The sequence below is a fragment of the Apteryx rowi genome, unplaced genomic scaffold, assembly GCF_003343035.1.
Source record: "Apteryx rowi isolate R43461 unplaced genomic scaffold, aptRow1 scaffold_1135, whole genome shotgun sequence".
NCBI lineage: Eukaryota > Metazoa > Chordata > Aves > Apterygiformes > Apterygidae > Apteryx > Apteryx rowi.
This window is the reverse complement of record NW_020447348.1, coordinates 8,252-34,395: the sequence shown is the minus strand read 5'-3', so window position 1 is coordinate 34,395 and position 26,144 is coordinate 8,252. Positions and strand designations below refer to the sequence as shown.

General features: G+C 39.4%; 1 protein-coding gene across 1 annotated transcript in view; it reads left to right on the top strand.

Annotated features, from left to right (window-relative positions):
- COL1A2 (collagen type I alpha 2 chain) overlaps window positions 1-25,238 on the top strand; it is a 42,634-nt gene extending 17,396 nt beyond the window's left edge. Inside the window, exons 17-52 of the mRNA XM_026078914.1 lie at window positions 488-586; window positions 674-718; window positions 817-915; window positions 1,438-1,491; window positions 1,591-1,698; window positions 2,595-2,648; window positions 2,748-2,846; window positions 3,698-3,751; window positions 4,107-4,205; window positions 5,050-5,103; window positions 5,858-5,911; window positions 6,038-6,091; window positions 6,194-6,247; window positions 7,050-7,094; window positions 9,292-9,390; window positions 10,120-10,227; window positions 11,586-11,639; window positions 12,201-12,254; window positions 12,821-12,874; window positions 12,978-13,031; window positions 13,134-13,241; window positions 14,222-14,275; window positions 14,369-14,422; window positions 15,172-15,333; window positions 16,721-16,828; window positions 17,317-17,424; window positions 19,179-19,232; window positions 19,337-19,444; window positions 19,630-19,683; window positions 20,030-20,137; window positions 20,803-20,856; window positions 20,992-21,099; window positions 21,560-21,806; window positions 22,214-22,404; window positions 23,513-23,755; window positions 24,322-25,238. Coding sequence (XP_025934699.1) covers window positions 488-586; window positions 674-718; window positions 817-915; window positions 1,438-1,491; window positions 1,591-1,698; window positions 2,595-2,648; window positions 2,748-2,846; window positions 3,698-3,751; window positions 4,107-4,205; window positions 5,050-5,103; window positions 5,858-5,911; window positions 6,038-6,091; window positions 6,194-6,247; window positions 7,050-7,094; window positions 9,292-9,390; window positions 10,120-10,227; window positions 11,586-11,639; window positions 12,201-12,254; window positions 12,821-12,874; window positions 12,978-13,031; window positions 13,134-13,241; window positions 14,222-14,275; window positions 14,369-14,422; window positions 15,172-15,333; window positions 16,721-16,828; window positions 17,317-17,424; window positions 19,179-19,232; window positions 19,337-19,444; window positions 19,630-19,683; window positions 20,030-20,137; window positions 20,803-20,856; window positions 20,992-21,099; window positions 21,560-21,806; window positions 22,214-22,404; window positions 23,513-23,755; window positions 24,322-24,468 — 3,303 coding nt within the window. The 3' untranslated portion in view covers window positions 24,469-25,238. The remainder of the gene's footprint in view (window positions 1-487; window positions 587-673; window positions 719-816; window positions 916-1,437; window positions 1,492-1,590; window positions 1,699-2,594; window positions 2,649-2,747; window positions 2,847-3,697; window positions 3,752-4,106; window positions 4,206-5,049; window positions 5,104-5,857; window positions 5,912-6,037; window positions 6,092-6,193; window positions 6,248-7,049; window positions 7,095-9,291; window positions 9,391-10,119; window positions 10,228-11,585; window positions 11,640-12,200; window positions 12,255-12,820; window positions 12,875-12,977; window positions 13,032-13,133; window positions 13,242-14,221; window positions 14,276-14,368; window positions 14,423-15,171; window positions 15,334-16,720; window positions 16,829-17,316; window positions 17,425-19,178; window positions 19,233-19,336; window positions 19,445-19,629; window positions 19,684-20,029; window positions 20,138-20,802; window positions 20,857-20,991; window positions 21,100-21,559; window positions 21,807-22,213; window positions 22,405-23,512; window positions 23,756-24,321) is intronic.
- The last annotated feature ends 906 nt before the right edge of the window (window positions 25,239-26,144 follow it).

The following is a 26,144-nucleotide window of genomic DNA, read 5'->3' as shown; positions in this document are numbered from 1 at the left end:
GTAGACTTAGTGAATACTTATACCAGGAATCTTTCTTCGTGTTGTTTACTCCACTGCAAACGTTGTCCCRGAGCATTCTGATCAGGCATCATTTAGCATCAGTGCAAATGACAGTTTAAGGTGCAAGGTAATGGTGAATAAGGTCTGTTAAACTTTGGGAGGCATCTCAGGCCAGTCCTGGAGGCACTAGACTGCAGTCTACTGCAGTCTACTTCTTCTGTGTGATCTGGGGTGATAACATAGTTTCTCARATATGTTCAGCGCCTATTGTTTCCATGTTACCCATGAGCTTCAACAGGGCCTGCCTAGGCTTCCCAGCTTCAGTGCCTCTAAAATCCCAAAAAAGCTCTCAGCTCCTTAATTGCCTGGCCTCTGATCAGGAATATATATGAGACTGTCTTCTTAATATCAGGCTAATACCGGATTGTTCCACTACTGCCCTAACACTGTGCACACTGATAGAGGGCTCTGTCCTTTTCTCAAACAGGGTGAAATCGGACCTGCTGGTAATGTTGGCCCTACTGGTCCTGCTGGTCCAAGAGGAGAGATTGGACTTCCTGGTTCTAGTGGTCCTGTTGGCCCTCCAGTAAGTAATTTGTCAAACCTTAACTATCGTCGGATGGGTTCATCTGAGACTCTGAATTAACCAGTATCCTTTTTTCTGTCTTAATAGGGCAACCCTGGTGCTAATGGTCTTCCTGGGGCTAAAGGTGCAGCTGTAAGTACAGCCATACTCACACTTCCTTTCTTCAAAAACCATTTCAGTTACAGAAAAGATAATGGGTTCACAACACATTTTCTCTCTCTGCTGGACAGGGTCTTCCTGGTGTTGCTGGTGCTCCTGGTCTGCCTGGTCCCCGGGGTATTCCTGGTCCTCCTGGCCCCTCTGGTCCTAGTGGTGCTAGAGGACTTGTGGTAAGTGACCTTGTCTATTGCACGTCTTCTTTTGAAAATTGAACAAAGTGTCCACAGTAGTAAAGGATTTTCTCTGGTTATATTTTTGTATTTAATGCAGATATTTTCATTGCTTCACTGTAAGTAAACATTATAGTTCATTTATGTATCTCACTGCTTACTTCAGCCACTGAGACTGAAGAGATTCGCTTTGTACTCCTTTAGGTGCAAAGACTATTAAGCTCTGTCCATGTTGATGCTATCCGGCAGCAGTCTCACAATCAGGCCCTCAGTGGGTATCCTTACCAGAGAAACCAACCCTGAATGTTTCATAGTTCAATTAATGCCATTTCTAATCATCTTTAATATGCTTGTTGTCTATGTGTAGGTCATGCCTGTTAAGGCAAAAAATGTTCTCTGACTATAAAATAGAAGCAGGCATGACCCTGGATGGTTATTTTTTGATTCATGAAAAAGCTACGTAGAAGAAATATTTTTATAATGATGCTTAATTCTATGATCTCTTTTTGTGTTGGACTCTAGGGTGAACCAGGCCCTGCAGGTGCCAAGGGAGAAAGTGGCAACAAGGGTGAGCCTGTAAGTATGGTGACATGTGAAAGTTGTTTCAGTGAATAAAGTCTGATAGCATCTCCTGCACAGCATCTAATGACTTATTTTCCTGTTTGCCTCAAACAGGGTGCTGCTGGACCTGCTGGTCCTCCTGGTTCCAGTGGTGAGGAAGGCAAGAGAGGCAGCAATGGTGAACCTGGCTCTTCTGGTCCCCCAGGCCCCGCTGGTCTGAGAGTAGGTTTTTTGGGGTTTTGTGTTTTTTTTTTTTTTTTTTTTTTTTTTTTCATGTTCCAAAGTAGAAGTGAAAAGGAAAGAGAAAATAAAGCTAGACTCACAAAGGCAAGTTAAGAAATTATGAGTCATTAAATTTACAGTAATGCTGCTGTAAAGACCACTTGCCATTCTGAGTCCTTTGATTATTTTTGACCAAGCCTTTTTTGCTTTGTATTAATGCTGTTTACTGTCTCACCCCTGAAATGTAATTATAGGTTGCTTTCTTTATCTACTGTTTAATATTTAGTGCATTATCTTTGATTTTTCTTGAAACCTTGTGAGAGGATTTAACTGCTTAAAAGAAATACTGGCTCACATGTTAACATGAGGCAAAAGTTTCATTTTAACATCTTCAAGGGTGCCCTTTTCACTGGGCAAGAAAACAACTCAGTGACCTTCATGAGGCACATGGCCTCCTGTGGGAGCAGGAATTCACTGGGAAAGGATAGGAAAAATGACTGTTTCCACCAGTTTTTTTCGTAGAAATAAGGATTTGGTATTGCACCATATGTAGGGTCCGCAAAGCCATAGAGAAGCCAGTAAGGCTCTGCAGAGAAGTGAAGGTGAAACAGCACGGATTGAGTAGGGAATCCCAGCTGCTGGCCAGACTCACTGTTAGGTTACACTGAACACTGAAAATGCTTTGATTCCAGAAGATTAGAATTTAAAGAACTCAGAAAGAGGGAGGGTGATTTCATTCAGAATATTCATTTGCACTGAGCTCTGTGTGTTTAGAGCTACACTCATCTCAAATTCAGCAGATCTGCTTGGAAGGCTGGAATTTAGTGAATGTGTCCACCTTACAGAAATGGATTTCTCTCTTTCCCTTTCTTGATTTATTTTGTGTTCATTTGCAGGGTGTGCCTGGATCCCGTGGTCTCCCTGGAGCTGATGGCAGAGCTGGTGTCATGGTGAGGCTTTTGTCTGAGTCACTATTTCTGAACCATCTCCTTTTACATATGGATGTGATGCTTTTTGTTACATCTGTCTAATTTTATTTATTTTGTTAGGGGCCCGCTGGTAACCGTGGTGCTAGTGGTTCTGTTGGTGCTAAGGGTCCTAGTGGTGATGCTGGCCGCCCTGGTGAGCCTGGTCTTATGGGTCCAAGAGTAAGTTTGAACTCTGTGGTTTTTATTACAGAACTGTGCAAAAATAAATGACTTAACTTTTAGGGATAAAATTATTCAGAATTCCAACTGCAAAAATCAGTCTGTGCTAACCACACAGGCATTTCCATCAATCCATTGAAAAAACACCCATAAGGAAATGATTAAGCAGCATCATAATGTTTACTGAAATTAACTTCTTTTGTATGTGGTTAGCATCTGATTGCCTTGGTAATGAAGCAGGTTTCCTTGGACTGGATACTGCACTAACTTCTGAGAGGTGGTTCATCTTGTGATGATTTACAGAACATGATCATTAAGATCACAGTTGAAGTGTGCATGTCCTCTGTAACTCATACTAACAAAAAGAAAAGCAAATCCTACTAAAATGATGTAGGATGACTGATCTCAATTATTTTGATTTTATTTTACAACTGATTTCACTGAAAACAGCCATCCACTTCAGTGGTGCAGGATCCCAGCCAGATTATGTCCATGTCATTTACTTCCATCCTCTTTAATCCTCCCTTCTTCCCTTCCTACTCCACCCCATGACATGAAAGAGTTTCCAGTGCACATGTGGACTACTAGGGACTTGCAACTATTTAAGCACATTCTCTGCTAAAGCAGGGTCTAATGAGTTCATTCTAATGAAATAGGTACATACCTAAACTGAGTCATTTTCAGCTGAAGTGGAAGCACACACTGCCAAATTAAACTTTGTGTTTTAGATGTAAACTTGATAGGACGCACAGTCTTGTTTCCAGAATGTATATAGATACTGTCTGTGTGTATGTGTAGAAAAAAGAATTTTTTCTGGTAAGCTGTTTGGTGAGAAACCTCTTCTTTTTCAGGGTCTCCCAGGTCAGCCTGGAAGCCCAGGCCCTGCTGGCAAGGAAGGTCCTGTTGTAAGTACCTGTTTTTCACTCTGTTTCCCCAGTGCATTCTAAACATAGGCATAAACTGAGATTTAGGAAGCAGAGACCTCACTACTGAGCTCTAACACAACTGTTTAGCACCATATTACCCAGAAGATCAGTGAGAATCTTTCCATTCATTTTTGTGGGTCTCAGATCAGGCCTATGTCCTGGATTAAGGACCTCTACAACAGGGAGAAAAATGGAAGAATTCATGTACATGTGATCTGTAACCAGCTTTTAAAAGTTAAAGGGCATTTAACTCCATGCACATTTCTCTTAAAACTAAACTCTAAGCAGCAATTAAGATACCCCAGCCATTTAATAGCATGATTTCTTCTTCTAGGGCTTCCCTGGAGCAGATGGTAGGGTTGGGCCAATTGGTCCAGCTGGTAATAGAGGTGAACCTGGCAACATTGGATTCCCTGGACCAAAAGGTCCCACCGTAAGTACAATAGAGAAACTTTCTGTTACTATGAAGGTATTTCTGGACAAAGCTGTAGGTCCCCAACTCTAACAATCATACAAGTCTCCCTGGGTCCTGCTGCATTGCTCATTGGAAAACATCCACTTACATTCAAAGTTTCTGTCTTGAATTACTTTCCAATTATTCAAAATATGATTAAACAAATGAAAAACAATGGTTTATGGATATTTGGACATTAAATGATAATATATGTCCATATTATCATTTTTGCATGTCTATTTTATCATTTCTGTATACATACTTCAGTAAAAATTCTGTAAAATTTGGCCACCAAGCCTAAGTTTCAGTTCCAGGATATTGTTATTTATGGAGCACAATCCAAAGCTCACTCTTTATGGAAGAAAGGCTACCAATTTCAGTACGGTTCTTGATATGTCCCACAGATGCAACAGATAACAGTAATTATCTCCTGGATGTGTGGTGTTGCTATACATACACATGCACACATATGTATAATGTATTACATGTGCCACTATGCAGGGTGTCGTAGGCCTGGATTATGATCTGTTGTACCAAAGGGCTTATTGCTTGTATAGCTGCTGGAGTGGCTGGAAGAGGTGCTGTGGGGACCCTTCCACCACACATCTATAAAAAAAAAAAAAAAAAAAAAGAAAGGATTTTTGAAAAGAAATGACATTGGTATAGGTTTTCTTTCTAACTGGTTCAACAAGCCAGATGGAGCTTTTTTTTTTTTATTTAGGGCTAAAAAGCATTACAATAAATCTTCAGACAAGGAGAGTATCAGTCTTTATCCTAATACAAAGTCTTGATTAACTTTTGTATCTTTTTATTTCAACTTCAGGGTGAGCCTGGCAAACCTGGTGAAAAAGGCAATGTTGGTCTTGCTGGCCCACGGGTATGTGGATATGTTTTCTCTATCAACCTATGGAGAGAAAAAAGTAGATATTCAAGGCCACTGTAACAAGATAGCATTGTCCTGTGCAAGCATGAATAGATGATGAAACAGAATAGCACTTTGCAATGCATGCATCTAACTTCATCTCAGTGGGGACTCTTACTTAAGGATTAACACTAACATATATGAAAGTTACCCTTCTTGGGTTGCCTTTCCTATTAATAGTAAAAAAATAGCATTTCCCATCCAAATTTTAGAGGAGAGTTTATGGTTTCTAACTTATCCTGCAAAATTCCAGAGCTTTCTTACTGATGGTTGAAATTTACTAAACCTTTAAGGGATCAAATAACTGTCATATAACTGACTGTTACGGCTGACAAATTTACTGTCAGTCAGTAACTGCTTTAAGAGATCAAATGACTGATAGCCTGGTGTGCGTGGGGGGGAAATGCAGCCTCTCTGCCAGGTTATTGGATCTGTAGTTCTGAAAGAAATTTTCTTAAGGATGAATTTGGTGCAATAACTAAAACAATCACCAGAATCTAAAGTTGTAAGCACCCTCACTACCTTTTGATCGTGAAACCCCTATAAGCAAATGGATATAAGTTGAATAAAACTAAGACTTTTGCCTCAGTGTACAGGTGTGACTTCAAAATAGGCATCTGGAGGCCTCTGCTTTCAGCACAGAAGTGCTTTAGAGAGATGCTATTCATAACAAATCAAAACTTTTAGTAACAACTTTTAACATGTTTAGGGTGCTCCTGGTCCTGAGGGAAACAATGGTGCTCAAGGTCCTCCTGGTGTCACTGTAAGTAACAACTTCCACATAGATCCACTTTGTGGTTTACCTTGCATCCATGGGACTTCCCATTTGAAAAGCCATTTTCCTTTATTTCTGCTTCCAAGTTAATCACTAGTTTTTCATTCTATCCAGGGCAACCAGGGTGGAAAGGGTGAACAAGGTCCTGCTGGCCCTCCTGGCTTCCAGGTAAGTAACTGTGCTCTGCTCCATTTTATCCATGGATTACATTTACATGCATTAAGTGCTTCTCCCTTAACTTTATTTGTATCCTTGTTTCTTTACACTTAGGGTCTGCCAGGTCCCTCAGGTCCAGCCGGTGAAGCTGGTAAACCAGGCGAAAGGGTGAGTGACAGATACAGTACTCCACAAGTAGGGACAGGCATTGCATAAGCATTATGTTTATGCTTGCACATGTGGTGAAACAACAGCCTGTTGAACTCCTTTGCCGAAACAAAGTGATCTGCATTAAATGCAAAGTTTAATAGTCCTTTTTGTTAAAGCTAGCCACAGATGAAGTTCTTTTGGCATTTGCAACACACTTATTTTTTTTCAAAGTTTTGGTATGAAAAGGAACAAAGCCAATCTTTTGCTTTTCAGGTCTTAAGAGGGAATAAAATGCCCCCCAAAAGACAAGACAAGACATGAAAAATATTTGACTTCAAATTTCTTTTGAAATCTTCATGGTTCAATCTAACCTGCATTACTCCACTTATATACCTTTGCATTTCAGTTGATTTCAGTGGCTTAACAGTGGCATACAACTGAAGTAACTCAGTGGTAATTCAAGCTACAGGTTCCGCACAGTAGAAGTGCATGATGTAATCTGTAAATTGAACATCCTGCGGGACAAAACCACCCTTAAAGCTCATAGTTACGTCTCTCTGTGTCCCTGTTAAAGAGTTTACATTGCACGTTCCTGACAAATGAGCAATGAGCTTGGAAGTTAATAACTACTTCTTTCTTCGGATGAGAAGTGTTTCTTTATATTTCTGTGTATCTGAAAGACTTGTTTCTGATATGCTGCTGCAATTTGAGAAGCATTTCTATTTGCTACTAAGAAACAAAACAGAACACATTTTAAGCTAAGAACTATAACAAGTTTGCTTTAGAAATAAACTTTACTAATCCATCTTCTCCCTTTTAGGGTCTTCATGGTGAATTTGGTGTTCCTGGTCCTGCTGGCCCAAGGGTGAGTAACTCATCTATAATCTACTACAAACTGTCTTAATGAAGTGTTTAATAATAATATTATCTATATACATTTCCAAGTTTTTCAAAACAAACAGCTCCTTTCAGTTACAGAACATAATTTGTTGCAGCAGACTACTAGGAAAGAGAGAGAATTTCCTCTGCTCTTTCCACATGTTGGGGTATATAGTTATATAATACACTAGTTGCCGGTGTTAGTAAACTTCTAGATAAGCAGTACAAAGATTACTTATGGAATGATATCCTGATGAGCTGATCCAATTTTTTGAATTAACGAGCCTCACAGTGGGAAGGTGGATGGCAAAAGATTCATCCTACAATGTTACACTGAGGCTTAGTGCATGTAAAAATGTTCAGCTCCAGTACCTCTGGCTAGACCTGCTCATCCTGGCCAGTTCAGTCATACCATGCCTTGCTAGCCAGCTCCTACCTCCCATGTAGGTGGTGTCTGACCTTTGAACAAATGGTGGGCTGAAATAGTCATTGGAAGCCTGGAATAGTCATTGAAAGATACTGCCCCATCTCCCTCCACTTCTGCACTGTGGAAAAAGCATCTGCAGAGAGCTTTGTATGGAGGCTTTCCTAGATGAGAGAAAAGTCCCATTTATGCGGAGGAATGAGTAGTCAGGTTTCAGAATCTCAGTTTATAAAATACTTGATTAATTATTTGCTTTCCAAATGCCCCTATAAAGAAACTGAGGTTGACATTTAAACTAGCTATACTGCTTCCTCATTTCTGTGATGGTTGTGAACCTTCTGATTGTCAGACTAAAAGTATTCATGACAAATGCTGCCATGCATTCTTATCATCCACATCATTCAGTTTAAATAGCACTTTCCCTCCCTACATTTACTGCCTCATGGCCGTATTATAGACAATAACCCTGTCCTCTTTCAACTTTCATTTTGCTAATCTGTCCAAGCCAAGTTCTCTAAGGTATGCTCTCTGTTCCCTTCATCACTGTAGTAGCCGCTATCTGTACCTGCTTTAGCTTGACTTAAGCATTTTGAACCCAGACAGACTGTATTTCATTCAGTATTCCAAATTAGGTCCTACCAGTGCTTTGTACAATGGCATTAACACTTCTAAAAAATACCTCACTGCTCGCTCAAGGTCACATTTGCCTTTTTCATGTCCACATCCTATTGTTAGCCACCAATGGTTATCACCTTTCCCCTTCTGTCATTTTTGCCAGGTAAAACTTTCATTTACAACACAAATCCTCATTTTTGGTACCTAAAAACATGGCCTAATACTTTGTCTTATTGAATTTTGTACCCCTCCTACTATTATTGTCATCTGCAAGGTTATCTGCTTTTTCCTGTGTAATAAGTCAGTCCTCCTTCCTCTTAACAGGAATTTCCATCTTCGTGATATCTGCATATTTCATAGACATTTTCCTTCTTTTTCTGCTGCTCTGGCTTTAATGAAAAAAATATACATCCCTGGGGGAACAGCACTGCAATACAAGTTTGTCTTCTGCATCATAGGTGGTTCTCGGCACAATATGCCAACTTTCCTTTAGCCTTTTTTTTTTTTTTTTTTTTTTACTACTTTATAGTTGATCACACTGGGATAATTTGAGCTTTCTTTAGTAAAATTGATATTTCTATCTTTGATAAATTGTTGTGCATTTGAGCCCAGTTTCTGGTAACCTCCACATCTCTAGTTGACCTTTCTTTCAGAATTCATTCTTATACTTGTTATAAAATAGAGGTCACATTAGGTGTTAGTTGTTGCCATTGTTCTCCAATATTCCGCAGGTATTTGCCACTGTAAAAATAATTGTTTGCCAATTACTATGGCTCTAATTTCATTAGGTTCTATAATCCGACCCCAAATTGGTATTAGAAGCTCCATTTGACAATGGTATGCAGGACATTTATTATCAGAATGAGCACAGTAGCCAAAGTCTGTGTTCAGGAAGTACTTGTACTTAAACTATCAGCTGTTATTATGATGAAAGGCTTTGGCGTTTCACTTAGATGTCCTTTTGTCAAAAGGAGGAGCTAGTTTTCAGGCCACTTTAGTTAATATCTGCCCAGTTCTAATGTAGTTCTTAATGTTTTGTTCAGCTAAAAACACATTTAATGATCACTGCTACCAATCAGTGCTTTTAAGTTTCTGAGCTAAAGAACTATTCAAGGAAAAACTCAAATCAGGCTGCCTCCTGCAGGGTGAGCGTGGTCCTCCTGGTGAAAGCGGTGCTGTCGGTCCTACTGGTCCCATTGGAAGCCGTGGTCCATCTGGCCCACCAGGCCCTGATGGTAACAAGGTATGCCTTTTCCAGCTGTTGTTGCCTCATTTGAATTCCTGATGTGGGAAATCAAACACCTCCTTTGTGTGACTGGTTGCTGGTAACAATTAGTTACCTATACACCATAGCCACTAGGCTGTGTCCTCAAGTGTTGTCAAGTGGTAAAGCTCCATCCCAGCTTGCCCACACTAATACAAAAGTTTTTTATGTTTAGCACTACAGACAATGGGAAGGAAACTCTAGTTTGGAACCATTTTGAATGCAGCTTGTCAGATGGGTATACTATTAGTCTGTTTTGAGATGGGGTCGAAGACTTTAGCCAACATTCATGCTGACCTCTCTTTGCACATACTCTGGGACAGAAGTTCTTGGGTCTAATGTGCAATATTTTCCAAAATGCATTAGCACAATAATGAGCGATCATCTACCAAAATAAACTTGGTTTGATGCTAATTGAATATGGGGCTGAGTTTTCAAGTTTATTAAGAGTAGTCTTTCCATTAAAGTTTGGCTTAGAATATGGGACTCGGTAAAACCTCAGGAGCCCACAGAATCAGGGAGAGGGTTCGCGTCTAGCATCTTCACCAGTTGAAAAAGTAGAATATATGCAATAGATTAGAGCCAAATACTACTAGTCAATCTATTTACAAGCAAGCAGATAGAGGGACAAAGTAGTAATAAGGAAATTTTGTTCCAAACTTTATGAATGGTTTGACCCTGTCTTACATGATATTCTGTTGCTGCTAGGGTGAGCCTGGTAATGTTGGTGCTGCTGGTGGTCCTGGTCCTGCTGGCTCTGGTGGAATCCCAGGGGAAAGAGGTGTTGCTGGTGTTCCAGGAGGCAAGGGTGAAAAGGTAAGGTAGATGGTCTAACCTGCTCTGTTACAGCATGTACATGTTTGGGGGATGTTTAAATTTCATTAACTGAAAAAAATATAGGTTACCCAAATGTGACTTATCTACTGTGGAAGTGTATTTTATGATGAATCATTAATAGTCAATAAGTAAACTTTTGGTTGGTCCAACAGATTCACAATATACTAAGGCTGTACTCTGATCTTTGCTTAGCATTTGGAATTGGTTTAAGTGGCAGTTATTCAGTGCTTCACAGGGTCTGGTAACCATGAGCCTACCTGTACCAAAGAAATACTAAAGCTGTCTTTCAGTACAAGCTTTACAGTAGGAATGGGCCTCCTGATCATAGAGGACTGAGCCTGTGATCAAATCCTTAACAGCTCTGCTCTAGGTGCAGTGTCTGTAATATGTTAATCATTTACCAAAATAACATGATTATATCAGATAGATAAAAAATCTGAAAATATTTTAGACAGTGTAAGTCCTTTATAATGCTGTGAAATCTAGCCAAGTGCAAGTCCTGTCACTACCTCTGCTTTATCCATACAATTAGTCATATAATTTTTTTATTGTCAGGTACATCTTCCATATTCTCTTCTGTTCACTATTCAGACTCTAAACTGAGATTTGTAGAACTGCTTTATTTGTTTTGACTGGAAGAATCAGAAGTCATTTAGTATAAATTCAACTGTAAGGAAATTAAGATGGAAATTCTTTACACCTTTTTATAAAACACTATGTACTGTCATGCAGATTAATGCAGAACAGAGGGATGCGTTTGAAAAGAGATAGAACAAAGTGCTRGTCTGATTTCTTGGCATGAGTGATGGTCTTGGATGTCACTTTTTGTCATCATACAAAATATACAGTGTCTTATGTGACCATTCGTACAACTTTACTGTTTTTAACTGTTCTTTTCCTGCTTCAAATGTAAGGTATAAAATGAATTCCCAAGAGAATTTTTACATACAGTTATTTGTTGGACAAAAGAAAAAGGATTTGAGGAGGATTTATACTCACCATCTGGAATACACTCCAACTTGTATTTGAATTTTTAATTCCATTCAAAATTCTTGCCACCTGGGAGTGAACAAATAGGTTTCCCATATAAGAGAGAGGTTCACGTTTCTCAAAAGCATGCCAAATCCCTTTCTCTGCAAATTCTCTTCTTGCAAGTCCATGCATACTCGGCAATAAAAATGAAATAATAATCAAAGTCCATTCCCAGACCAAAATCAACATGGCAAATATCTCTGTTAATACATGCATACTCAGCAAACCATTCAAGGCTTCTTTCTTACAAACTATTGTGTTCATTTCCAGCATAATACTTTTTTTTCCCCCTCTGTGTATTCCAGGGTGCCCCAGGTCTGAGAGGTGATACTGGTGCAACTGGAAGAGATGGTTCTCGTGTAAGTATCCTTTGGTTATATCTGAGTTTACCTTGCTACACTTCAGAACTTAGTAACTAAAGAGGATGTTCAGGACTTTCGCTTCCTGATGTGTTTCATTTCCTCTTATAGTTGCTTGCTTTTGATCCAAATCCATGTGGTTTTGTTGCTCCTTGTCCAGGGAGGTTTGAATTTGAGGGGTGGGAGAGAAAAGTGATCACATCATGCACACAAGCAGAGAAATGATGTGAGCAGAGAACCTTATATTTCATAGACAGTTGTTAAGTGTGATGTTACCCTCTGTAACTTCATGGGTTTGGCCCAGAAAACTGATTCTGAAGGCAGCCTGCAAAGCCACTTAAAACATTATCGTTAACTTGAATTTTGGCTGCCTGTCCTGGAATCATACTTTTGAACAGCACAGATTTTGTTTTACAAAATCAGGTGTCCTTTCAATTTAAAACAGCTGGAACAAAGTCACAGACCTATTCCAGGGTGAAAGAGAGAAAAAAAATGTTTAAAGTGATCATTCTTGCTTACATTTTGTTAGAAATGGTGACTTGTCCCTGTCTTAATCTATAGGGTCTCCCTGGTGCTATTGGTTCCCCTGGTCCTGCTGGTGGTGCTGGTGATCGGGTAAGTCTCTTTGAGCAAAAAAGTGTCTGTTTGTTTATACAGTTTACCCACTGCAAGAATATTTAATATAGGAAAGTCTCTATTCTAATAAAACCCAATTCTATCTTGCTAGTGTATATAAGTTCTGTAAGTTTTTCACATCTGGGAGGGAGGGGTTATTGGGGCTGTAGAACTATTCAAGGAAGTTTGCCATAGCACCTCATGCATTTCCCTGAATAGGGGAGAGGAGATGTGCATCTACATGGTAGTGGGTTATATGGGGAGAAGATTTTGATTTGGGCTTTGTCTGAGTTCTCTCCATTTCAGATCAGTCTCCACAATCCTCCTCACATTGTGGAAAGAGAGTCTGATATGGTGATAAATGACCACACGTTAGCTCAGAATGATTCTTTATCCCGTCCAAATATCACGAGAAATGTTTATTAACACAGGGCAGGTCAACACTGAAGCATTTCCAGTAACATCCTCTCTATGCACTGTGTGCATCTGCACCACAAGATCACGTCTTTTCTGACTACAATGTGATCTTCTCACAGTGTCATAATGATTTCTGCCATCTGTTTTAGGGTGAAGGAGGTCCTGCCGGTCCCTCTGGTCCTGCTGGTGCCCGTGGTATTCCTGTAAGTAGCTACTCTGACAACTATGCCTGTATCAAAGATGCTGCCTTCCGAAAAACACCCCTTTCAAGTCAGTCCTAACAATTCCTATCCTCTTTGTCTTTAGGGTGAACGTGGTGAGCCTGGTCCCGTAGGTCCTAGTGGATTTGCTGGACCTCCTGTGAGTATCATTAATGTTTTCCTCTTCTTGATGCTGCACCATTCATTTATTCCTTCTACATGTTTTTTCAACCCTTTGTCCCATTTATTTTTCTGCCCACAGGGTGCAGCTGGTCAGCCTGGTGCTAAAGGAGAGCGTGGGCCTAAAGGACCTAAGGGTGAAACTGGACCAACAGGTGCTATTGGCCCAGTTGGTTCTTCTGGACCACCAGTAAGTGAACTGTATCTGTCTGTAAAACACATGGTTCTTACCTGTGCTATGCAAGCAGTATGCTAGCCTGAAGGCCCTGAATTTTCAAAAGGCAATTAAAAAGAAAACAAAACTTCAAAGTAGGCTGTGAGGAAAGTCACCATTCTGATTTTCACACATTATATAAACTTTGTCAGTCTATTTATTTGGGCTCAGATCGTGAGTCTGGAACTGAAATGAAGAGAAAAAAATAAGTAATTTTCAACTTGCCCTGAAGATCAGCAAAGTCAGGCTATCTTGGACCATTCAGGGGGGTGTTTGTGGGTAAGTTCCTGAGCTGAGGACACTAATATCTTCCTCTTAGAAAGAATGTGCTGTTACAGTCTGACTTTCAGATGCAATCTTCCAGAACCATATGTGCAAATTTGTCTGTGTACCCACTTGCACACAGGCTTTTCATGTCCTAACGCCTCTGTAGCAAAAAGATGTACACTACTTCATGTGCATGCAGCCCATTATTGGGGAACCAGTTGAAATAATGCAGAAAGTCAGGTCCTAGTGTTTCAGCTACTGTGAAATGCTGCAGGATAACATGGCTTGGGGATCATACTGTATGCCTCTAATAGAGCAATATTAGGCCCTGGCACTACTTGGCTGCCATAGCCATAGAGTTCAGAGGACTTGCTCTTCTTTGAATTACTAAGCCTTTCATGTTTTGACTCCCAAATTTGCTTAGATGCATGCAACATTTGCAAGGCAAATTCATTTGAATCATGAATCTTTCATGCAACTCTTCTCAGCCTTTACCATACTGATTCAAAATGTCCATAGTCCTAGTATCAGAATAGGAATTGTTTTGGGGTCCAATCCCTGCCCCCAGTTAAAACCAATGGCAAAGTTGACCTTCTCGTTCCCAAGAGAGACTGGGCCCTTATTCTAAATAGCAAACATTAGTGTTCTTTGCTTGGTTCATCATGTCTCTTTCCATCATTCACACACAGGGTCCTGCTGGTGCTGCTGGTCCTGCTGGCCCTCGTGGTGATGCTGGTCCTCCTGTAAGTCTTCAGGATTTTGGTATTGACATTGCTGCTTTTCATAAAGTCACTGTTTCCTTTAAACCAAATCTTCATTTTGACTTTCATTTGTAGGGCATGACTGGTTTCCCTGGTGCTGCTGGAAGGGTTGGTCCTCCTGGCCCTGCTGTAAGTAACTGATGAAGGAATTTCATTGGGAGACAAGTCAGAAATTGCATTGCTTAGGGACAATCCTCATCTTGTTACATGGACGCAAATTCTGACTGTACTGGAAGGAGGCCTAAGAAGGCCATGACCCATTTGACAAAGGATGCCAAAGTTCTGTTGTGTCCATGCTTTCGAAAGTATCTGCAGTTCCAGTCCCTGTCTCAAGCAGGGCAACCTCTCATCACATTCAAGAACACGAGCCCCTGCTTCTTTATTTATCATCCAAAAACTCTCATTTCAAATTGAGTTTATAGTTTAATAATTCTTGTAAGGCTGATTTCCTTTTCACAAAGCTGTTTCCATCACTTAGAAAAAGGCGCTTCTTTCCTTAGGTGTCCTACATTTAAATATATTGTAAATACCAATATATTCTAATAAATAAAACAAAACAAAACAATCCTGCTGAACAGGAAAAGTTTTTTTCCTCATTGTCTTTATAGTTGCTACTAATGTAGAGCCAAACTGATATTTTCAGTCCAAATTTTGCTACTTTTATTTGCAGTGATTTAAAAAACTGTCTCAGTGGGATAATTCCACTGATTCCAGATATCCATTGCTAACAAAAGCAATAGAAGTTGCTGCCAGAAATGTCTAACTTCTTTATTGCAAAGTGCCGTTTTTGTCCATGGACAAAATAGGAAGCTTACTTTTGTCTTCCACAAAATAATGGGTCTACGTTGTAATGACATTGTGTTTTTATTCAATCCTAGGGTATCAGTGGTCCCCCTGGTCCTCCTGGCCCAGCTGGCAAAGATGGTGCTAGAGGCCTACGTGGTGATGTTGGTCCAGTTGGCCGTACTGGTGAACAAGGTATTGCTGGCCCACCTGGTTTTGCTGGTGAGAAAGGTCCATCTGGAGAGGCTGGTGCTGCTGTAAGTTGCTCAGTATCTCTTCGCATTAAAAATGTGGTTCTTCATGTAAATGTTGCGGCTTCTAGGACAATTCTGGTATTTATGAAGGGCTTTTCTCTTTTATCCTCAAATTTAGCAAAGCTCTTAAGCAGCAGAGCTGTACTCAAGAAATTGTTTAAACATATTTGGCAAACAGGTCATAAAAAGCGAGCCTGATCTCTGGGCCAGGTATTTCTCTTTCCCTTGTGCTGAATAGCACTGTTTCGTACAAGCAATCCAAGTGAAAGCAACAAGGCTAGCTTCAGAAGAAATTGGTACTCTAGGCTGAGAAAGGGAAGACGGTCTGCTGCTCAGATTAAGCATCATGGGTGGAAAAAGAAGGAACTTGTGAATGTCCATTTTAAACAATCTCAAGTCATTTCTGCATCAGAAACTCTAATCTGGGGGATCACACGGTTAAAGTGATTAAAGACCCGGGCTGGCTTAGGATTATACAAATAAATGAATTATAAGTGCCTTTAAACTTGCACATCCAGAATTATTGGCTCTTTTGAAATTAGACATGTTTCTGTGTTGAGGAAGCAGGCACTTGTGTGAATTAGCACTTCTGTAAATTTCTGTTGAGAAACAATGAAATTCTCTGATCTGCAGAAGTTGCAGCTAAGAATGAAATCTTCACTGTCATTATCAGATATGCATGCTAAAGGTCTGTAGGTGACACCTGAATGTTTGCCCTTTGAGTATAAAGCAATACATTTTCTAATTTCACGGGGTGAGTAAAGCGTAACTGAATTAGTTAGCCTGATTGTAAATTGGTTAGTGTAGGGTAATCTGTTAAGATGATCACTTATGCCCAGTTTAGTAGCATGCATGCTCAAATTTCAGAGAAATTGAAAAGTCTCTCCTTAACTAAATTAGTTTTCCCTTTCAAAGTGTCAGCAAAGGACCCTGTTTTTTTTTTTTAAAGATGTCAGATATTACTTAGATATCTTCTAAGGCTGTCTCAGGATGAGAAGATCAGTTTCTACACTATAGAATCCCCTCAAATAGGCATCTTCTCTGTACTGAATACCACAATTTTCATGCATCATGGGAATGACACAATAAGAGATCTCTACTATAAATTAAGGAAAAGTATATGCACAGTGTTTTTCACAAACAGTATTTATCCCTGGAAAACAGTGGGATGGGGATTACAACCAGCATTACCTACTTAGAGATCTTCAGCTTTGGTGTTTAAAACATCATATGGCTTAATTATAAATTTCTGCATGTGGGAATTGAAACTGACACACAGTAAGATCCTTGGCATGCAGTTGGTATTGTTACAGAGCAAAGCAAATGACAAATGTGGAGGGCCATAAATGATTTTTCTGCATTAATAAAAAGTCTTCTCATTATGTCATAGGGTCCTCCTGGTAGCCCAGGTCCTCAGGGTATTCTTGGTGCTCCTGGTATCCTTGGTCTGCCTGGCTCTCGGGGAGAACGTGGTCTTCCAGGTGTCTCTGGAGCAACAGTGAGTATATAACACTGGTTAACTTCTTTAAACATACCTGTGTAAAGAAAAAAGCTGAGCTAGGGAACATGAGATCTAGATTTTGCTGTCTCCCATCACTGGTGCAGAAAAAAGATTAGTTATATGAACCTAACAGAGCAGTGGAAGAAACTATTGCTTGCTGCAGACAAACAAGATTTGTATCTGAGCATAGTCTCTGGGCATGCGTTTCTGAGCCTGAACTTTACCTGTTCTAAAACTTACCACCATGCAAACAATACCAGCTTTGAATGGCATCAGAGGTTTTTGTTTTTAGAAGGGTATGGAAGAGGTAGAAAACTTAAGAGTGAAGATTAATGTTTTGTATAGTTAGATATGTTTCTTGTTCTGTTTCACTTCCAGAATTGACTGGAGAGAAATGTTCCTCTTAGATATAGGCCAAAAGATTCTGTAAGTTTCATTTGTGTTGTAGTATATGTCACGTTTTGTTATCACTGTTCATGTATTAGGGTGAACCTGGTCCCCTGGGTGTTTCTGGTCCTCCTGGTGCTCGTGGTCCCTCTGGTCCCGTGGGTTCTCCTGGTCCAAATGGTGCTCCTGGTGAAGCTGGTCGTGATGTAAGCTATGTTTTATTTCCTCTTCAGGATTGCTTTGCTTTTGTTCTGAACCAGAGACAAATATACAGAAAGACTGGATGCAACTGTGGGCAGTTCTGCTAGCAAACTTGTGCATTCTGGTGCCTTCAGAGAAAATTATAGCAGGATACTAACACACACAGGTTCTAGATTTGGCAGGGTCTAAAACAAAGCAGTGGACCTGATCACCGTGGAGCTAATTCTCCCCTGCTAGGTGACAAATTCTTCAAGGCAGAAATGGTGTCTGAAATGTGTCCTGGAGTCACAGTCAGAATCTTTTGGCTTTCTACTTAATTGACAAGAAAGATGGAGTGTGGGGAAAAAGAATTCATTGGTGGAGCTGGGAAAAATACTATATCCCAGGAGATAAGGTTTTGGCTAGAGAAAAAAAATTTATTAGGAAAGCTGGTTATCAGCATTTTTTTAACATCATGTTAGATGCAATATGCATATCTTTCAGTGAAGTATAAAAATTGCACTCACGTTTACTTAAGGGATGTAATGACTCATAACAAAGACAAAGCATTTTTTTAACTTAAGGCCTACTCAAAAAGCATATGAAGCACATGACAATTTTGAAATTCAGTTATCAGACTTGTGTAACACAGTGTGTCTTGGAGTCCTAGCACAGCAAATATATGTTAGCGTTGCAGGTGAGCTGCATAACATTTCCCGACTTACATTCCCTCACCACAAAGTATGTTTGTAGGCTAAAACGTAATGGATCAGAGTCTGGCTTGTGTAACAGGTATTGTGAGCCACACAAATCAATGTGGGTAAAGGCAGAATGCAGGAGCTGTGTCCTGTACATAAGGGAGAATGGACCACTAGACTGGAGCAAACTGCTTCTTCTGATGCTTTGCCTCTGCTTTACAGATAGTTATTTGGAGGAGAGGGCCCTGCTCCCAGCTCTTCTAGCCCATTTTGGCAACCTGGTTCTTAGAGGAGAGAATAAACTTAACCATCCAAGTTAGAAGTTCACCTTGAAGAAGGACATACATAGAGGGGCCATAGATGATTTACAGTATAAGGACAGCTAAAATAAAATAAACACACATTATCTTGCTTCCTGTAAAGATGATTGTTATAAAAGCTTTCCTGATGAGGCCCAGAGAAAGCTATTTGATAACCTGAGGCATTGCTGATACTGAGACTCACAGGATTTCAAAGAGATAAGTGAATAGTCGATTTTATTTTACAAATATTGTTTAAAAGAAAAAATGTTCCTGCTCCATAGGAATTTTCTGAAGGAAAAGGTTTGCTTGTGTATACAGAAAAACAGTTAAAAGTGAAATTAACACTCGCAAAGGAAGCTATTTAAGCTTGTGAAGTACCACAACTGAGTATTCAGCTGTGACTACTGTTTCAAGTCCTTGCCGTTTTTTTCCACACTGACATTTTTTACCTAAGTAGATCCAAGTTTTACAAGAGTGCAAGTTAGATAAAGGTCACTATTGTCTTAAACTTTTCATTTAAAGAAATACTGTAGTACAGTACTTTTCTTCTGTATTGGTCTTATAGAACCTAAAATATTTGAAGACTATCTTCTTTTTCTGAAAATGTTAACATATTTAAGGAATGTAAGAATGGTATCTGTAAGGAAGAGTCTGTTATCTTCAAGATTTATGCTATCCCATCTCAATGTCTTCTTACTCTCATTGGGAGCAATTAAGCTGACACACAGCTCTATGTGAGATGAAGTGATGGAATTTAATATTCTAATGATATTTTAACAGGGCAATCCTGGAAATGATGGTCCTCCAGGCCGGGATGGTGCTCCTGGTTTCAAGGTAACTTGCTCTTTTCTTTATTTCATGTTCATGGATGAACTGTTCCAGTATGTGTAAGTCAGTGGTAACACACAGTCTCTCCTCTTGCATTCCTTTGTTCCCAGGGTGAGCGTGGTGCTCCTGGTAGCCCTGGTCCCAGTGGTGCTGTGGGTGCTCCTGGTCCTCATGGTCAAGTTGGTCCTTCTGGAAAGCATGGAAACCGTGGTGACCCTGTAAGTTCATGAGACCTTATTTTTTGCATGGCCTAAGACAAAAGCTTTTCCATCATATATACATTATGAGTCAAACCCCTGTAATGTGTGGATAATTGTTTTGCTTTCTGCAGAGGTGTGTTAAGCATGGAACACTTCATGTATGAGATACAGCAGTGACATGCATTTCTCTGTTCTTGTTTCAGGGTCCTGTTGGTGCTGTCGGTCCTGCTGGTGCTTTTGGTCCAAGAGGTCTTGCTGTAAGTCTGATTTCTAAATACATTACTACGCTGATGCAAAAAGAGAACACAGGCTTTATTACTAAGAGTCCACAACTGTGCTCAAGATAGGGGCCCAAAAAGTGCTACTTAAGGGGTTTCAAATATTTATAGACCTAGAATCTGAATCAGCATTGTCTCTCATGGTACCGATCCTGAAGCTTTTCAGTATTGACACTCTTCCATCTTTGTTGAAGGAATGTATATGCATATATCAGGAGCAACTTTTTGCCTAATGTAGAATACTCATGCCTAATTCTTTCTTTGACAGTAATATCTACTTGAAGCTTTCTGTTTTATTCCTCTGACACCTATATCCTTTTCCTAGGGCCCACAAGGTCCACGTGGTGAGAAGGGTGAACCTGGTGATAAGGGACATAGAGGTCTGCCTGGCTTGAAGGGACACAATGGATTGCAGGGTCTTCCTGGTCTCGCTGTAAGTAAATGATTTTCAGGATTTTGAATATAAAGAGCAAAACAAGTAAATAAGGTCACCCTAGTATAGAGATACGTATGTGCAGCCCTGCAGGTTGATACCATTAACTATTTGCATCATCTTTCGTAGGCCATAGGATCCTCTTTAATACTCATCATTCCCCACAAAAATGGCAAGTTGATCTTGCTGTTGATAGTTGGCTTTAGAAGTGTGTCAGTACCTTTGCATGCCCTGCAACTCAACTGTATTTGGCCAGCACAGAATTCAGAAAGCTCTGCCTTTCTTACATATTATTGCTTATTTTGAGCAGAATATTGTAGGGCTTTTGTCTTACAGAGAAGCAGAAGTCATTTGTAGATTTTCTTCCCTTTAATTTCTGGTATTCCCTTTTGAATTCTGATTCTCATTTTGGAGCCTTCTCTGAAAATCTGGAGAGACATTATAGAGACTTCTATAGGTTATCCCATTAAGTATCTCTTTACACTCTCTCCACGCTGCCCAAAACAGGCTTTTTAAATCCCAACTCCACTAATACGCTAGGTTAATCCCAGATTCCCATCCTCAAATACATTTGACTGTAGCTACCTCTTGAATCATGCTGACACAAATGTGTGGCACTGCATTTTTTTTTTTTTAATGACTATGTATGTGTGTTTTCCCAACAGGGCCAACATGGTGATCAAGGTCCTCCTGGTAACAACGGTCCTGCTGGCCCAAGAGTATGTGAACTTAAAAGCATATTCAAATAACTCCCTCCCATTTTTATTGTGGAATATGTATGTACACATCTATTTATGTAAATCCCTATTTGCAGTGTTCTCTACTGTCATTAAACTGTTCAGGTTTCCTTTTAGGGTCCACCTGGTCCTTCTGGTCCTCCAGGCAAAGATGGTCGCAATGGTCTCCCTGGACCTATTGGCCCTGCTGGTGTACGTGGCTCTCACGGTAGCCAAGGCCCTACTGTGAGTAACTTTTTTTTTTTTTTTGATTTAGCACAGCTAGGTCACAGATAGAAGAAAACTGCTTCAAGAGCCTAGTACTTTAAGGGAAGACATGTCCTTATTTTAAAAAAAAAAAAAAGAGACTTTCAAATGTCTGTTATTTAACATTAAACATATTTATTATATCTATTTTTTAAATATATATTTATAATTAAAATATTTAGGTCCTAGTGGGCCTAAACCTGAAATCCTTGTTCATTCCTTGTGGCCAGTCAGCACACACAAAGAAAATGTGGTAGTCCTACCCTGTGCATCTTCTACTTCTGTAGCACATAGTAGTCACTACATGACAGGTCCATATGTGCTGCTCAGGTTAGAGCTGAGGGACTTCAGCAAGACTATGCACTTGTGGACAAAGTTAACTGAGATAACCATATTTACAATAGGATGCTGCTTCTCTTTTGTTTTTGAACAACTTTAGGGTCCTCCTGGTCCTCCTGGTCCCCCTGGTCCTCCTGGTCCCAATGGTGGTGGATACGAAGTTGGCTACGATGCAGAGTACTACCGGGCTGATCAGCCTTCTCTCAGACCCAAGGATTATGAAGTTGATGCCACTTTGAAAACATTGAACAACCAAATTGAGACCCTGCTGACCCCCGAGGGCTCCAGAAAGAACCCAGCTCGCACATGCCGTGACCTAAGACTTAGCCACCCAGAATGGAGCAGCGGTATGTTAGTGCCAGATATTTGACCCTTCCAGCTCAAGTACTTTCAGTTTATTAGCTTTCTTTGATGTATCCTTGGCCAACCAGTGAAAATACTAAATGAATGAAGTTCTGTCTGCCTCCACTGAAAGTACTCGCATACAAAGACATTCTGAAAAGCTGTTTATATCTATTGTTGTGATTATTGCAATAACTTTTCAAAATAACGCAGTAATATTTAAGCTTAGCTTTCAAATATTTGTTATACATTAATTATCAAAAATACATATTTTGCCCAATTATCAACTTAATACCATACCTAATTCTGATACTTATGACATCAGAGTTCCTATATCAAGCCGCTAAATATAAACTGAATGCAAATGCGAGACTGACTGAACTATTGTTCATGTTTCTTTCTTCCATGGCAGGTTTCTACTGGATTGATCCTAACCAAGGCTGCTCTGCAGATGCCATTAGAGCATACTGTGACTTTGCCACTGGTGAGACTTGCATTCATGCTAACCCTGAAAATATTCCCACTAAGAACTGGTATGTCAACAAGAATCCCAAGGACAAGAAGCACATATGGTTTGGTGAAACTATCAATGGTGGCAGTCAGGTGAGTGATGTATTGGAGCATGACTGGTTTCCTGCAGTGCTGTCTAGAGAATTCTCTGTCCAATGACTCTTAGCAAACATAATGATAATTGAAATCCTCTCTTAGAGGAGAAATATGAAGAAGGGAACTAACTTTTGCCTTGAGAGAACATGGTCCCAGTTCTGACTTGGATCACAATTTGCTAAAAGGGTTTCTCAGCATTGTTCTAACTTTTTATGGCATCTGCAAATGATCAATTCAGCATGATTAATGGCTTTTGCTAAGAGAAGTCTGGACTGGAGCATGGTACATCAGTTTAAAAACAGTCCAGGAATTATCTGAAAAAGTAAGCAAAACATCTTTGCTTATTTTTTTAATTGAGATTTACTTTTGACATGTTTCTGGAAAGATATTTATATTACAAAAACATAACAGACCCAAAGTTTATGCCACCATAACACTCAGAATCACCATTTTATGTAAAAACAAGAAATATGTCTACCTGCATGTTAGGTACTGTACCATCCTAATGAAAATAAATCAATTTTGTACAGTTAAGGAGATCTAATTAAATAATTCTTAAATGAAATTGAGCTGGTTTTATAATGAAATCCCCGTGTCCAAGATTTTTAATGTAAGAAAATAACAGTGATCATACTGAGTCAGAAAGGTCCAGGTGGCTACAGTGGCTAAAAGCAGATGCTGTAAAAATATAAGAATGAAGCAAGTATTTATAATATCCACACACGTATTCTATTAGACTCCAACAAATTCAGAGTTTTCTTAAGCCAGGCATTGTTCCTGTGTATTTATGGAAACAGTGGATTTCACATGCTTGAACTTGCCTGATCTCACCTTAAACCCACATAGACTGTTAGCATAGTAATATCTGGGGACAAAGTGTTCCACAACTTACCCACATCCACTTGTGTCTGGTTTTGAACCTACCTCTTCCTAGTTTCATTTGAGGCTCTTTAGCTCTGCAGTTGCAATTGACAACTGCGCCCAGATTTCTGTGTGGGGTGTTTTGGGCTTTTTTATATGTTCCTAGAGCACATACCACATTTCCATTACAAACATCCACCATCCCCCAGATATACAATTGACTGGGTTCCTTTCTGTTTTTCAGTTTGAATACAATGAGGAAGGAGTGACCTCAAAGGATATGGCCACCCAACTTGCCTTCATGCGTCTGCTGGCCAACCATGCCTCCCAGAACATCACCTACCACTGCAAGAACAGCATTGCCTACATGGATGAGGAAACCGGAAACCTTAAGAAGGCTGTTATACTGCAGGGATCCAATGATGTTGAACTACGAGCTGAGGGCAACAGCAGATTCACCTTCAGTGTTCTTGAGGATGGCTGCTCTGTAAGTAGCACAAAGCATGGACACCATGACTGAGACAGAGTTGCACTTTGATACAGGACTAGATAATCAGTCTGTCCAGCAAAATTTTACCCAGTGAAGATAAATAGCCTGTAAAAACAATTATACTAGGTCTTTAATGAATGTGCAAGGACTGGAGTACAAATAAATCCTACCTATACTATGCAGTGTGGCAAAAAAGAAAAAGCATTTCAGAGGGAACAGACTCAAATTCTATATTAGCTGAAGAATGATGAGAAAGTAGTACACAAGGGTGCAGGACAGGCAGGATCCTTAAATCCTGAACAACTCAGACAAGGTTCTCTGCAGATTTATTAGCAGTATGTATAATACAGTAGTTAATGCAGAGCATAAAACATATTATTTCAGAAGATTAAAGTAAATGTTTTCTCTGTATCCAAGATTTAAATAGTTAGGCTTGGGTATCTGATTTGCAAACGATAGCAGTAAAATTAATATGAATTTCTTTCAGAAGTTACCAATTATCTGAAACAATTCTCAATACTATGAACAGTGCAATAACAATTCTAATGAATTTTCTCTTGCAGAGAAAGAACAATGAATGGGGCAAAACAATCATTGAATACAGAACAAATAAGCCATCTCGCTTGCCCATCCTTGACATTGCACCTTTGGACATTGGTGGCGCTGACCAAGAATTCGGTTTGGACATTGGCCCAGTCTGTTTCAAATGAATGAACTAAAACTAACTTAAAGCCCTCCCAAAATTATTCTCTTTGTCATTTCTTTTTTATAATGAAAGCTGACTCCTTCCACTTCTTCTGTTCATCTACTTGCTTAAACTCTGGGCGAAAAAGAAGGAGAAGAGTTGATTGGAGTATTGTGCAATGAAATTTAACGCAGCCCCAAAAGGACTTGGAAGTCTTTCAAGATTTAACACCTTGCTTTGGGAAATGTCAACCTTTGTAAAGAAAAAACAAAATAAAAAAATCATGAAAGTTTGCACCACTTGTGGCCTTTGAATATCTTCAACAGAGGAAGTTTAAAACCACAGCTTCCAAAGGTTTAAACTACCTCATACACTAAACCAAGTGTGATCCACATCCTTTGTAGGTACTTCATATGATCTGAAGTACTTTCAGTTCCACTTATAATACAGTGGTGCTAATTTCATTTTTACAGATTATCTTTCCAATACTTGAACTTTGATGGTGCTAGCAGCCGTTAATATACAACTTCTCTGTTTCTTTGAAATCTGTCTCAAAACTTAGAATGTCCTATCTCACCCCCAGCTTAAGCATGTGGATCATTTTTCCTCATCTTTGTCCTCTTCTTCCAAAGTCAGGTGCTCCTGCTTTTAAATCTCATTTTCATCCTCTACAATGGATAAAAAAAAGAATCACCATTCCTCAAAAAAAAAAGAAAATGTATTTTGTATATGTGAGATGTTTAAATAAATTGTGGAAAAAAAAATGAAATAAAGCATGTCCAGTGTTCCAAAAGAGACTATTGAATGAGTAAAGTTACTTGCTTAGATACATTGGTAGATATTCACACCCAGTATTTACATCAAATACCTGACTTCTAAAAGCTAAAACAGGGCAAGATATAACAGCACTGCAGTGTGTCTGGATGTGTCCAGGTCTGTACTTTGCTGTTCTGAATTCTGTGTTTACTATAAATATGCTAAAATATTTATTGAACATATACCGAATATGGCCGAGGATGCAGCAGTATTTCAGGGTAATGTGTTACGCATCAGCTGATGCTCACTTTTTTACCAAATTAGCTACTTTTGTAGGTAATATCAAATTAAGCATCAGTTGGTGCTCACCAAGCATATATGTGCTATAGCCCAGGGTCTGCTGGTTTGCTAATTGCTGAATTAGATTAGTTACATAAGAATAAGGATTTCCATGTTAGAGCTAAGATTTGGAGAAAATAGCCATTGTAAAATATATTTTCTTTAAAATGCAAAGAATTCAGTTGTTTGCTCAGCTACACCTTATAGTAATCTACCCTGCTGTGCAACACCATTTAAAATTCAACTCTTTTAACATTCCACACATGCATACAACTGCTTTAAACTCCTTTGGCAGTTTTAAAAGTGATGAAATTGACTTTCTATTGTCTTTCTGAACAGAATTTACACTACATTTGCCTTATTGCAAATATATCTTTCTTAGCTTATTGTGAAACATTTGCTTAGAGCATTCCAAGACTGCTTAAAACTTTTTATGTGTGTGATTGTCTGCTTGACTCTTCGTTTCAACATCACCTTTGAAAAGGCCACAAGAAAGTCCATAATACCATGCCTCATAATATGAGAATTTCAATAACAGACATAATTCCTTCCTTGTTTTCCATAGGCTAACCAGGATTTGTGGCCAAAACAGGGATCGTCTTTCTT